We start from the raw sequence: 12,504 nt of genomic DNA, 5'->3' as shown, positions 1-12,504 counted from the left end.
TACCAAAAACTTAGTTGAACAACATTTTGAGAAAGGATATTCTGTGATGACAAGAAAACCCACTTGTAGGTAAAAATATATATGTAAAAATGACTGGTATGGATTGGGAAAACTTTTATCTAGAGGAGTGAATATTGAAACATTGTTCACTCCTCTACATAAAAATTTTCTCAACCCATACCAGCCGTTTTTACATATATATTTTGAGAAATGATTTATCACATAATAAAAGATGAATAAATCTACAAATATAGGCCACACTGTCTTAATATCATTAAAGTCTGACACTTAAGATATATCAAAGAGTTTATTAAAACAGACATTTTTACAATCTACATATAAATTTATTCTAGTACCTTTTAAATTGGCTTATTTTGTGATTATCATTGATGCAACACAAGAGTAGAAACAGTAACTTGTACTAGTTGTTTCTTGTTAAATATAATTTTGCATTGTATAAATAAGAGTATAAAAATAAGTTATTAATCATGTATCCTTAGTATGTTATCTAAATTGTCTCTGGGTAATACTTGAGAGCCAAAACATACTGTATTCAGACGATTTTCAACTCGAGGAATTATTCTGACAGAATGAAGTAAAGAATCCAAGACATCCAGCAAAACTGTTTCAAAATCGTGGTAAGTTGGTTCAAGTTTTATCTGCTGTCCAACTGCAACCAATTTTATAATAAATATGTGATTTTCCTGAAACAAAAAAAACATGTATACAAATTTTACTCTATAGATAAATAGATATTTTTGTGCAACATACTGGATGGTAGCATCTTATCTACTCTACAAAGCCTAAAAAAACTTATTTGTAAAAGTTTAGAAAATATTTTAATGTTTTCTAACTAATCTGTAACATTTTTTTTCTCTTTTTGACAAGCAAGTAAACAACTGCATGAAGGTTGTATGGGCATGCAAACATGTATCTATTTTAAATTCCAGTCCTCTGTTATACAGAACTTATCAACTAAAACTCACCATACTTAAACTCTCAATTTGTATAAAATATATTTTTGTACAGCCAAGGATTTGAACTGTAGAAGTAAATGGCTGGGTTCATTTTCTACTTATGTATGTGTGGTGAGGAAAAGCATTATTTTTTACAGTTAATAGGTTTTAATTTTTATCTTATCTGGAGTAATAATCAAAGTTTAAATTTTTATCTTATCTGAAGTAATAATCAAAGTCTTAAGAAAAAAAAGTAAACAAAGTTCTGACCCTGTAATGAACATCACATATAAACACAAACAGTACAAAATGATTTGCAAGATAGTAATTTAAGGTGTATGTATAAAACTCATAAACATTATGCTCAGATTAGTTGACTAACTTTTATCCACAAAGAAGAAAGAAAAGTATATTTAGCCCATATTTGGAAGTAAATTTTCTACAATCCTAAATAAACAACGAAACCAATGTTTAAAGTATTTTTTAAAGAAATTTTCCATTGGGCATTTTAAAAACAATGAAAATATCTTTTCTGTGGTAAACTTTAGAAAATAACATGGATATGTATTAAAGGTACAAGTTATTTTACAAGGCAATCAAGCTTGGTCATTGAAATTACATAATTTACATAGAATTATGCTATTTTAGGTAAAGTAATAAAAAACAAAAAAGAAATGAATCCTACTAATTATAAGCTAATCAAGCTTACAAGATTTAAAAGTGAATTAAAACATACAAGAGAAACAATCATAATATATATATATACACAAAAATGTTTTGGGAGAGTAACCAAAACTGTTTTTCCTTCTTCTCTGAAAGCTGTAAGTTTGTATTGCTGTATCGCTGTAGTTTAACTTTTTATTTTAATGTTGAAAAATATATACTCAGCAGTGTGTTGTGGTTCTTACACTTGTATACTTGTTTGTAAACTTTTTTTGAAAATACAGAAAAAAAGTTTTAGGGCTGTTTCTCTTTGTGTGTAAATTAAAGTTTTTCTACTTTTATTCTTAATGCAAATCTTATGTGAGTTGTATGATAGTGTCAGTAAACATTAACTTTGATATTCAAAGATGACTACAATGATAACTTGAATTTTATAATTCAGATGTTTTACCTCCGAAACATTGTAAATGGGTTGGTAAAGGTTGTGTAGCAAATTTCCATTGGCTAAGGCTAACCACTTCAAAAAGAGTTTCAAAAGACTAAAGAAAATAGAAAGACACAAGAGGCTTATGCCTATCACTATTATAAATAAGGAGATGTATAAACTGTGGGAGATGGCAGCAAGGGCTTAAGCTTTTATAAGAAAGGGTACATCAACTAACAATGACTTTCAGGAAGTTAGGAAGAGTATTATATAGTGGAGGTAATTGTAATGAGCCTGTTCTATTGAACAAAATATTTTATTCGTTGAATTGTACATACAAGGAACTACTAGAGAGAAAGTCAACAAAAGAAACAGAGAAGGATGTGGATGATAACTTAAGGAGGTTGTAGTTATGGGTGATTCCTTGACAAAGTATGTGAATAGGATTGTCTGTGGGTTAATACAGAGAAAATAATTAAATAAACATAATCCTTTAGAAAGAAAACGGTAGCTGCAAATAAAAAATCAGGTTGGTTAGAAAGGGTATAAGAAATAAAATTAAAGAAAAGCATCGTATATTTAAGAAATATAAGTTCACTGGTATGATGAGAGATTTAGACTATTACAGAAGATCAAGACATTTGGTCAAACAGAAAATTAGGGCATCGAAAAGGATATATGAAAATATTGGCTAAAAATGTAAAAATTAACAATAAGGCTCTCTATAAACATATTCAGGGTAAACAAAGTCTTCAGATAAGGTAAAACCCTTTAGGACTGATAGAGGGAGGCCTATATTTAATGATTATGAGAAGGCTGGGTTATTAAATTTGCTTTTTCTTCAGTTTTAATTAATGAATATTTAAGAGGTATTCCTAATCTTGAACAGGTTGAAAATTATGATTTCATTAATTCTGAGCTTGTTTAGAAAACATTGAGCAGTTTAAAGAACGATAAGGCTACTGGGCTAAATATTTCCCAAGGAATTTGAAAGAGGTTAAGGATTAGATATATAAGCGGCTTGCTACTATTTTTTGTTAGTTCTTGAATAGTGGGCAGGTGCCAAAGGATTGTAAGTTAGCTAATATTTCACTCCTCTTTTCATGAGATATAATAAAAATTCTCCCAGTAATTATAAGTGTATTAATCTTACATCAGTTGTGAAAAATTTTTAGAAAGTCTGATAATAGAGGCTTTACAAAGTCATTTAAAAGGGTTACTGCTTATGTAGATGAGGATAACGATGTAGATTTGGTATATTGACCTTCAGAAAGCATTTGACAAGGTGCTACATAAAACATTTAAAAGGAATTATCTCTGTAGGTATTAGAAATAAATTACCTAACTGGATAGAAAAGCAGCTGAATGGAAGATTGTTACTGTAAATACAATTCAGCCACACTGTATTAATATCACAAGTGAGAGTCAGGTTTAGAACCTTTGCCCATTTTTTTATTTACATCAATGACATAAATAAAGGAATGATTAGTTCTAGTAATAAAATAATTGTATAGGTAATTGTATATGCAAAATAGATTATAAATTAATGTTGAAAGAGTCAACAATTTAAAATAACTTTATTGATAAAACATGAAAACCATGTTTTGGGCAACAGCACTTCATCAGCTCTGGAGTATTTATGTATGAATTATTGTTATGAAATAATTTCATATGGCTTTGGGTATATGAAGATTCTCTTTAATGAGTTATGAAAGTTGGTTTACTACTAACAGGTTTAGTTTCTGTTCTTCATTTATCTTATGCACACTATTTACTCTTCCATTTAACATATTTGTTGAATGAAATTTTCACATTTTTCCATCTCAGGCAAGATCAGTTGATCATAGTTTGAGATGCAGTGATGTAGTTGGTTGATTGTTCAGCTTAAATTGTTGGTCATAAATGAGGAGCATTTTGTATTTTATTTGCATCCATTCATCATTCAATGAGTCTATTATTCTGAAGTGTCCACTGCTCGGTTTCTCACTTCAGTCTTAATTTAGGTGATTGTAAATTCCAGAGTTATTCAACTTTATATGCTCCAGATCCAGTATTTAACACATTCAGTTCAATGAGGTATCAATAAAACATTTAATCTATAGTTACACATTTTTTAAAACATTTTTTGTATTACTGGTAACTTTCTTTCACAGATAATCAATCCTTTAGGTAAAAATTAATTATGTATTTATAACAGACAAAAACAAAGACAAAATGTAGTATAGTTTATGCATTTACAAATAGGAAATAGGGCAAACCATGTTATTTTAAAGATAAATTAAACATCTTTCTTTAAAATGTTAGGCAAATATTGGCATAACTACCTTAGATGTGCATAAAAATTCAGTGTATTTTTCCATAGACACCTTGCACAGAGATTGGAGTTGCAGAGTCATTAGCATTGCTACATTGTCAAAGAAAGACTGTAGATATAGCTGATTGGTGGGAGAGGGAACATGCTTCTGCTTGATACCTTGATGAATTATGTTTTGTACAGCTGTAAACCACCTGAAAGAAGAAAACCTACTTATTAATGTGTTGTAAACATCACAATCCGAGTTGATGCTTTTCAGTTTTCCTATTGTTATTATACTAATAAGGAAAAAAGGATTTACAAATCTATATTTTATAAACAGAATTTTAAGAAATGTCCTGGTCTTCCCACATTTTCTGTAACTGAGGATATAAAAACTTGCTTTCTTAAAGAACTCATTATCTTATATTATACATGTGAATGATTAAGTATACAAATACTACATATCTTTCTTTCCCATAGCATTTATTTATTATTTACAAGAATCTTTAATTTTTTTAAATTCTGATTAAATCTGGTAGCTGTCACATGAAACATCAAACCTGAGGTGTTACTTCTTTGTGACTCAAAATTTCAAGAAGACAACATACTACTTTGTGAGATAGTTTAATTGCATTCTACTTGACCTTGTGTTTGTGAGGATACTTTGAAGTTGTCACAAGAAACAAAGATATTTCTATGCCCTGGTACCCTTTTCTGAATTTTTTTGTGATAAGCAGATTTTATACTTATGATGAAGCCTTCAATTGAATCTGGAGGAGAGAAGTTTGTCTTTTAAGAAAGCCAAAACTTGGTTGTTGAAGTCTTATCAATGTTTAGACTTACTGAAAATACTGAAAATGCGTACTACAGTTTAACTTTCTCATTTAGAATATCCTTTAGTTTCCCTTGATACAATGAATAGTGTTGAATTTTTTGTCTTTTTTATTCCATTTGTTACAAATCATTGCAATTTTCTTCTCTAAATTAGATTCATGAATCTCTCATTTTTGTGGAGATCAAGAGATGCATGATGTTACAGAAAGTTCACTGTTACATTATTGATTGGTTGTTGCTTGATTAAGTGTTTTATGGCACAAAGCAGCTAGGCTATCTGCACCAAACATCTGGTAAAAAGATAAAAGTAAATTTAGTAAAATTCATAAAAGGAAATTAAGGTAAAACAAAACAAAGTTAAAAAAACAACAACATAAATAGCATAAAACCAATGTTTACATCTAGTCCACAAAGTCAAGAGAAAAATTACATAAATTCAAGTTGTAAAGGACTTTCTGTAGTGTAACTGTAATAATGATAACTTGCCAGGAAGACTAACAAATAAGTACAAAAACCACCATCAGCCACCTGAAATTGGCCTTTCCAATCATGGTTCTGAGTTATTTGATGTTATGGCCATTTCCAAAAAAGGAAAGTAATAAAAAGATTTTAAAAGACGTGTAGCAAGATTATAATAATACCTTGCCAGGATGACTAGCGAATAGTTCAAACAGCAGCGTTCGTCACCTAAAGTTGGACTTTCCAGTCCAAGCTTCGAGTTATTTCATGTTAGGCCAGTTTCTAATTTTAAATCGAACTAGATGAACTGTGATTTTTTAAAAGGGAACCACATTAAAAAGGTGTAATGTATAAATTAAAAAACTTAAACAGCATTAAAAAGATTAATGACCTTTAAAAAACTAAAACATTACCAAGGTGGACAGTGTCACCATCACTGTCTAACATTATGGGCAAACCTTGGGACAGAACATGTTTAAAATGGTGCCGTTGTTGAGAGTCATAACAATGACAAGAAAGTAAAATGTGGGTTATTGTGATTTGAGTGTTACACAAACTACACATTGGTGCATCAGTTCCAGATAAAAGCAAATGATGAGTTAAAAAATTGTGACCAATGCGTAGTCTAGTCAGAACAACTTACTCTCTCCAATCCTGATGGAAGCAAGACGACTAAAGTCCAATATAATGTTTTATTTGGAAAAGCTTGTTTTTGTGTTGCTCACTCCAAGTCGACTGCCAGCTGGCACAGAGCTGAGCCTTGAATATAGGACCATAGTCCATGTATGGGACAGGTACAGTGGTGATAGTGCCAGAGCAGATAGACTAAGCTGCAGTGTCAACAAGCTCATTCCCGTGAATACCAAAGTGGCCTGGTATCCAGAAAAACTGGATAGAAGTAGATGTTAAAGAGAAATGGGCCAGTGGTTTTGAATATCAGCAAGAACAGGGTGTGAACTAACGTGAAGCGATTCCAGAGCCAGTAAAGAACTAAGCGAGTCAGTATAAATAGTGCAGTTTGAGTACTGCTTAACTACTATGTGATCCAGGGCAAGGGAAATGGCATACAGTTCAGCAGTAAACACAGAAGCTGTAGTGGGATTCTGAGCGCAACCACCGAACCACAACAATCCATGGGAGAGCCCACACAGTCACCTGATTTCGAACCATCTATATAAATAGGAATGGAAGGATGGTTCGAAAGATATTCAGCAAATAGCAGACAGTATTTCCAATCAGGAGTGTCTACTTTTCTCAGACGACTTAACGATAGGTCACAATTAGGAACTGTAAGAAGCCATGGTGGGATGGGCTGACCAGTGGATACAGCAATGTTTATTGAGGACAGACCCAATTCATCTAACTGCACCTGATATAAATGGCAAAAGGAGTAATTACAGACCGTCTGGTCTGAAAAAGCATGGCCCACCGAGGAAGGAAAACACAACCCCAGGTGGGATGCTTTGGTAAGGAACAAAGTTTCGAAGCATATAGTAAAGACAGTTGCAAACAGTGGAGGTGCAAAGAAGGTTCATGAGACTCTATATATAAGCTCTGAACTGGGGAAGTGCAAAAAGCCCCAGTGCAGAGCCAAAGATCTTAATGAAGAATAGGATCTAGCATCTTTAAGGCCAAAGGTCAGACAGAGTTATAGATCAGTAATCCATAGTCAAGTTTCGATCTAACAAGAGCACTACATATCTTTAGCATAGAACGTCGATCTGCTCCCCAAGTGGTGGAAGAGAGGACATGGAGGATGTTCAGTGCTCTTGTACATTTGACCCATAGCTGCTTGAAGTGTGATATAAAGGTCAGCATACGGGCAAAGATAAGTTCCAAAAACCTTGTCTCAGGGACCACAGGCAGCACAACTTCACCAATATTGAGTTCAGGATCAGGGTGAATACCCTGTTGGCAGCAAAAGTGCATGTAAACAATTTTAGAGAGAGAAAAGTTAAAGCCGTTTGCTGTGGTCCACTTCAGTAAACGATTGAGGGCAATCTGTAACTGCCGCTCAACATACCTCATGTTCGACAACTGACACGAGATGTAAAAGTCGTAGACATAGAGCCCGTTTGCACCAGTGAGAGGGAGTTGTTCAGTGATGGCATTAATTTTTATACTGAAAAATGTGACACTCAGAACACAGTCCTGAGGGGCTACAAGTTCTTATAGAAAGAAAACGGGAAACTGTCGAACCCACACAAACTCAGAATCTCCTGTCCATTAAAAAAAATTTTAATAAAAATGGACAAGTGGCCACATAACCCATATATATGAAGGTCTCACAAAATGCCATACCTCCAAGTTGTATCATAAGCATTCTCATTGTCAAAGAATATTGATGTCGTTTGAGAAAGGCTTCTCTAATTGATGCTTCAAGTTGAATCAGATGGTCTATGGTGGAGCACTGTCATTGGAACCCACACTGAGTGGGCAAGAGGAGGTTGTTTGATTCAAGGAACAAAACAAGACGAGCATTAAACCATCCTCTCTAATGTCTTACGGAGACAGCTCGTCAAAGCAATTTGAAGGAATCTAGGGATCCTTCCCAGGCTTCGAGAAAGGTAGGACAATAGTCTGGTGCCAAATCCACTTAAAAACAATCAGAAGAATAGCAAGAGAAGCAGGAGGTAGATGGTACAGCATGTCATAGTGTATATCATCAGGTCCAACTGATGTACTGCCAGACTGATGAAGGGCCAGTCTGAGTTCCACCAGTGTAAAGGGATGATTATAGTCATAGAGACAAGCAGCTCGAAAGGAAAGAGGTGATTGCTCTGCCCGATTCTTGATGGCTGAGAAGGTGGAAGAAAAAGCAGAAGTCTATATATCCAGCAAAATCTTTCACCTGGTATATCAGCAATGCTCCAGGTATCAGCTACTTCCTGGCCATAAGAGAGCAAGATTAAGAGGGGGGACGGAATTATACTGACCACTGACTTTTCGAATCTTGTCCCATATGACTTTAGAACTGGTAGTAGAAGATATGCTGGTTGTGAACTTAATTCAAGATTCCTTCTGGCTTTGATGTCTTACCCATCGAGCATGTGCATGGGCCTGCTGGAAAGCAATGCGATTCGAGAGTGTAAAATATCTATGGAAAGTATCCCAGGCTCGTGTTTGAGCCTTCCATGCCATGTAGCAGGCAGGATTCCACCATGAATGAGGATCTAGTGGAAAACGTGTCAAAGTTTTAGGAATACATTGAACAGCTGCTTATAAAATACAGTCAGTTACTGCTGCCACACAGTCATCTATTGATGACTTACAGACAATGGCAGGATCAAGTTCTGCAAGAGCAGTGAAAGAGGGCCAGTATGCCTGATCCAGCTTCAGGATCATGGATTATTGTCAACCTTCCATGAAAAATGAGAAAATAATGAAGGGGAGCAAATTGAGAGATCAATAGGAGTAAAGAACTAACTAGGTGCATGGAAATAAGTAAAAGAACCAGTATTCAAAAGAGAAAGGTTGTGATCAGAGAGCATACGCTGTACAGAGAGACCCCTCCTATCAATATCAGCACTTTCCCAGAGGGTATGATGTCCATTAAAGTTCCCCAGGATGAAAAAGGGAGATGACAATTGTTCAATGAGAACATCAAGGGCTGATTGATCATATGTCTCTCCAGGCAACAGGTAGAGAGAAAAAACAGTGATGGTATGACCCAGGGAAACAAGTATAGCTAAGGCCTCCAAGGGTGTGTCGAGTGGCAAACATATGGTGGGCACATGCTGATCAACCAACAGTGCCACCCCTCCATGAACTTGTCCATCACACAGCCTGCCATTTTTGTATAAGGTAAACCGCCAAAAGGTGACTGTATCAGGAGGTTTCAGAAATGTTTCCTGTGAGAAAAGACATACAGTATAGTAGGAAGCAATTAATGTTTTGTTGTCATCCAAAATAGAATATAAACCTCGAAGGTTCCACTGTATTAGGGTGGCCATTTTTATTTATGTGTAGGCAAATTGCGTAGAGAACCCTTCTGTTTACGACCATGTCTTTTTCCTTACTGTCCTTATTCAAGGGAGGTCTATCGACCTCCATTAATCCTGCCCTGGGTCGATTGGGCAGGTCTTTGCTGTTGGAAGGTGATTCCAGTAACTGAAGACGTGAACGAAGGATTGTTTGGCATTTTGCAGTGGGGGAAGAAGATGTATCCAAGGAAATCCCTGTATCCAAAACCATAAAATATGGATCTTGGGGTTTGGTGGAATGTATGTAAGGGACAGAGATAGGTGTTGAAGTTGATTCATCAACTTTTTTAACCATGGAGGTCAAAAGACTTCATTTGTTTGAAGAACAATTATTTTGGAGGCGCAGAGAGATCTGTCTGCACTCCCATTGTAGTTGTGGAATGAAGTGCAGCAGCATACATCCAAGATAAGGTGGTGGACAGCAATTTTCGAGCCTCAGGATAAGTAATGTTATGAATCATTTTCAAAAACTGCACCTCTTTTCTTCCAACCATTTAGGCCAAGAACGAAAGTAAAATGAGTGAGAGCCATAGCAATTAATGCAATGAGGGTCCATTTCACACTCATAGGCATCATGGTCCTTGCCACCACAATGAGCACATGTCAAGGAACCACGATATGACGTCTTTGAGTGACCAAACCATTGACACTGGAAACATTGGAGAGAGTTCAGAATGTATGGCCGTACTCTACAATTAAGATAACCTGCCTTGGTAGCAGGTTGACATGGTGACATAAATGCAAGAATGAGGACATTAGTCAGCACCATAATTCCATCTTTTCGAGTGGATATACACCTCACTGCAAAAACTCCTGGGGTGGAGAAACCAGCGAGAATCTCCGACTCTGGGATGATCTTCAAATTCCTCTCAACAATAACTCCTCATGATGAATTCAAAGTAGCATAAGGTGTAACCTCAATAGGTATATCCCCAAGTGCCTTTGAATGCAAAAGGAGTTCACTGTGTTGAGATGTGGATGTTTCCACCAATATGTCACCAGATCAATGCTTCTTTACTGACTTTGGAGAGCCAGCAAGTTCCTCTAGTCCCTTCTGAATGAAAAAGGGATACATATACCCTAAAGGTTTGTCTGAAAGTGAATGCAATATAAGAAAATGAGGTACAACATGTGGTACAGATGGTGAGAATTGCTGCTCAGACTCTTCAAGGTGTGGTCATCTACCTATAAACTGTTTTTTCACTACTTTATTAAGATTTTTAATTGGAGTATCCATAATAAAGAGAGGGATATTTCGGTGCTCACTGACCCCACACACCATGGAGCCCTACGAGGGGATGCACTACAATGTCAAAAATGACACTGCAGCAATGCAGGTTTTATGAGCATTATACCCAAACACCAGAATCGGATGTTATGTCCACAACATTTGTTGAGAACATCCAATGCTGGGACTTGGTTGACCCTAGTCTGAGTAGACTAGCCGACTGACCCACGTGGTCTACCCTAAGGCTGCCTGTCTATAGGAATTCAAAGCCAAAGTGGTGTGTTTGGGTTGGACCCCTCAACCACCAGGATCCTCTTCTCCCCTTCATGGGTTGCCACGCACGGCAAACATGTGGGTGGATGTTTAGATCCCAGAGGAGGTAAATTGAAAGAACAGAACATTCCCTGGGAGGTCCCCTCACCATGCACTGGAATCCATACCGAGGGGTACATTATTGATAATTTCTGTATTATTACCATGTTCTCTATATAACTTTATGAGTTGCACAGGACGACATATATATATATCTTAATCATGACTTTCACAGAAGACATGACCAAGAAATTATTCAATGTTTAGTGTGTGCTAAATTTTGTCATGGATATGTTGTAATCATTACCTCACTTGCCAACCTCTTTATGTAAGTACAGTGAAAACATTCATATTACTCTGGTTAAGACAACTACTTATTTCTTAATAACAAATTTTAAAAAAATTATACGTGTTGATTCCTATGGTTTTCAGAGAGAAGTAAAGCATTCTACTTTTTCTCCACAATTACCACAGAAGATTCATGCATTGTCAGAATTTGCAGTCTTTTGATCTCTGAATATATCTCTATTGATCCAGAAAATGATCTAGGTGGTTGTTTAATAGTCGTGCATCAATATGATATTATGTGAAAGTATCTTCTCAAACTTGCACTAAAGGCCAATAAATGTTTTCTGATGTCATTTTAACTGTCAGTAAACTATTAGAAACTTCAACCATAGAAGAGATAGTATACACTATAATCTCTTCAGATTAGATGACTCAACTGACTCTCAGTTCTAATGAAATTCTTCATAAAATATCCTGGGGTAATCTCCCTCAATATATTCCAAATCAGAAACCTAATAAGTTAGTAATGAGTCATTTTAAGGATCCACTACTTATTATCCATCTTTTATGGCTTTTTCCTTGATTTCTAGAGCAGAAATGAATAAATCTATACTTGTTCCTATAATATTATTCTTTATCCTTGGTCATTTCTTCTTACAACTGAACCAACTATAAGCTGATATTTAAACCTATTTCATTGTGATGTTGCTTCTTTGCATCAACCTAAAGAGTTGAAAATATGGTTCTGTGCAAATGTATTGGGACAAAATCAAAAATTAGATTTCAACTATTTCAAAGGATAATGATAGGTAAATCACTGATGAAATTTTAAAATTTTATTAATCTTCATATTTAGTACAACATAAAATCACTGGAAGTGCTTGAGTTCAGCACACAATTAATATATTTTGTGTGTCTCCATTTCACATTAATAACTGAAGACAGTCTTTCATGCATTATTGCAACATATTTAATCAAAGCATTCTTTGGGATTTTACTCCAAATATCTCTAATACACTCCCATAAAGTTTCTTTGTAGCTTTTGATTTGTCAAGATTTGA

General features: G+C 35.0%; 1 protein-coding gene across 1 annotated transcript in view; it reads right to left on the bottom strand.

Moving 5' to 3' along the window:
• LOC143223890 (dynein axonemal heavy chain 7-like) overlaps positions 1-12,504 on the bottom strand; it is a 71,126-nt gene that overhangs the window by 20,746 nt on the left and 37,876 nt on the right. Inside the window, exons 7-8 of the mRNA XM_076452365.1 lie at positions 4,368-4,551; positions 549-704 (exon numbers count right to left, since the gene is read on the bottom strand). Coding sequence (XP_076308480.1) covers positions 549-704; positions 4,368-4,551 — 340 coding nt within the window. The remainder of the gene's footprint in view (positions 1-548; positions 705-4,367; positions 4,552-12,504) is intronic.

This window comes from Tachypleus tridentatus, chromosome 8, assembly GCF_004210375.1.
Source record: "Tachypleus tridentatus isolate NWPU-2018 chromosome 8, ASM421037v1, whole genome shotgun sequence".
In the NCBI taxonomy this organism is placed as follows: Eukaryota; Metazoa; Arthropoda; class Merostomata; order Xiphosura; family Limulidae; genus Tachypleus; species Tachypleus tridentatus.
Note: the sequence above shows the minus strand (reverse complement) of the source record. Positions and strands in the feature narration are given on the sequence as shown.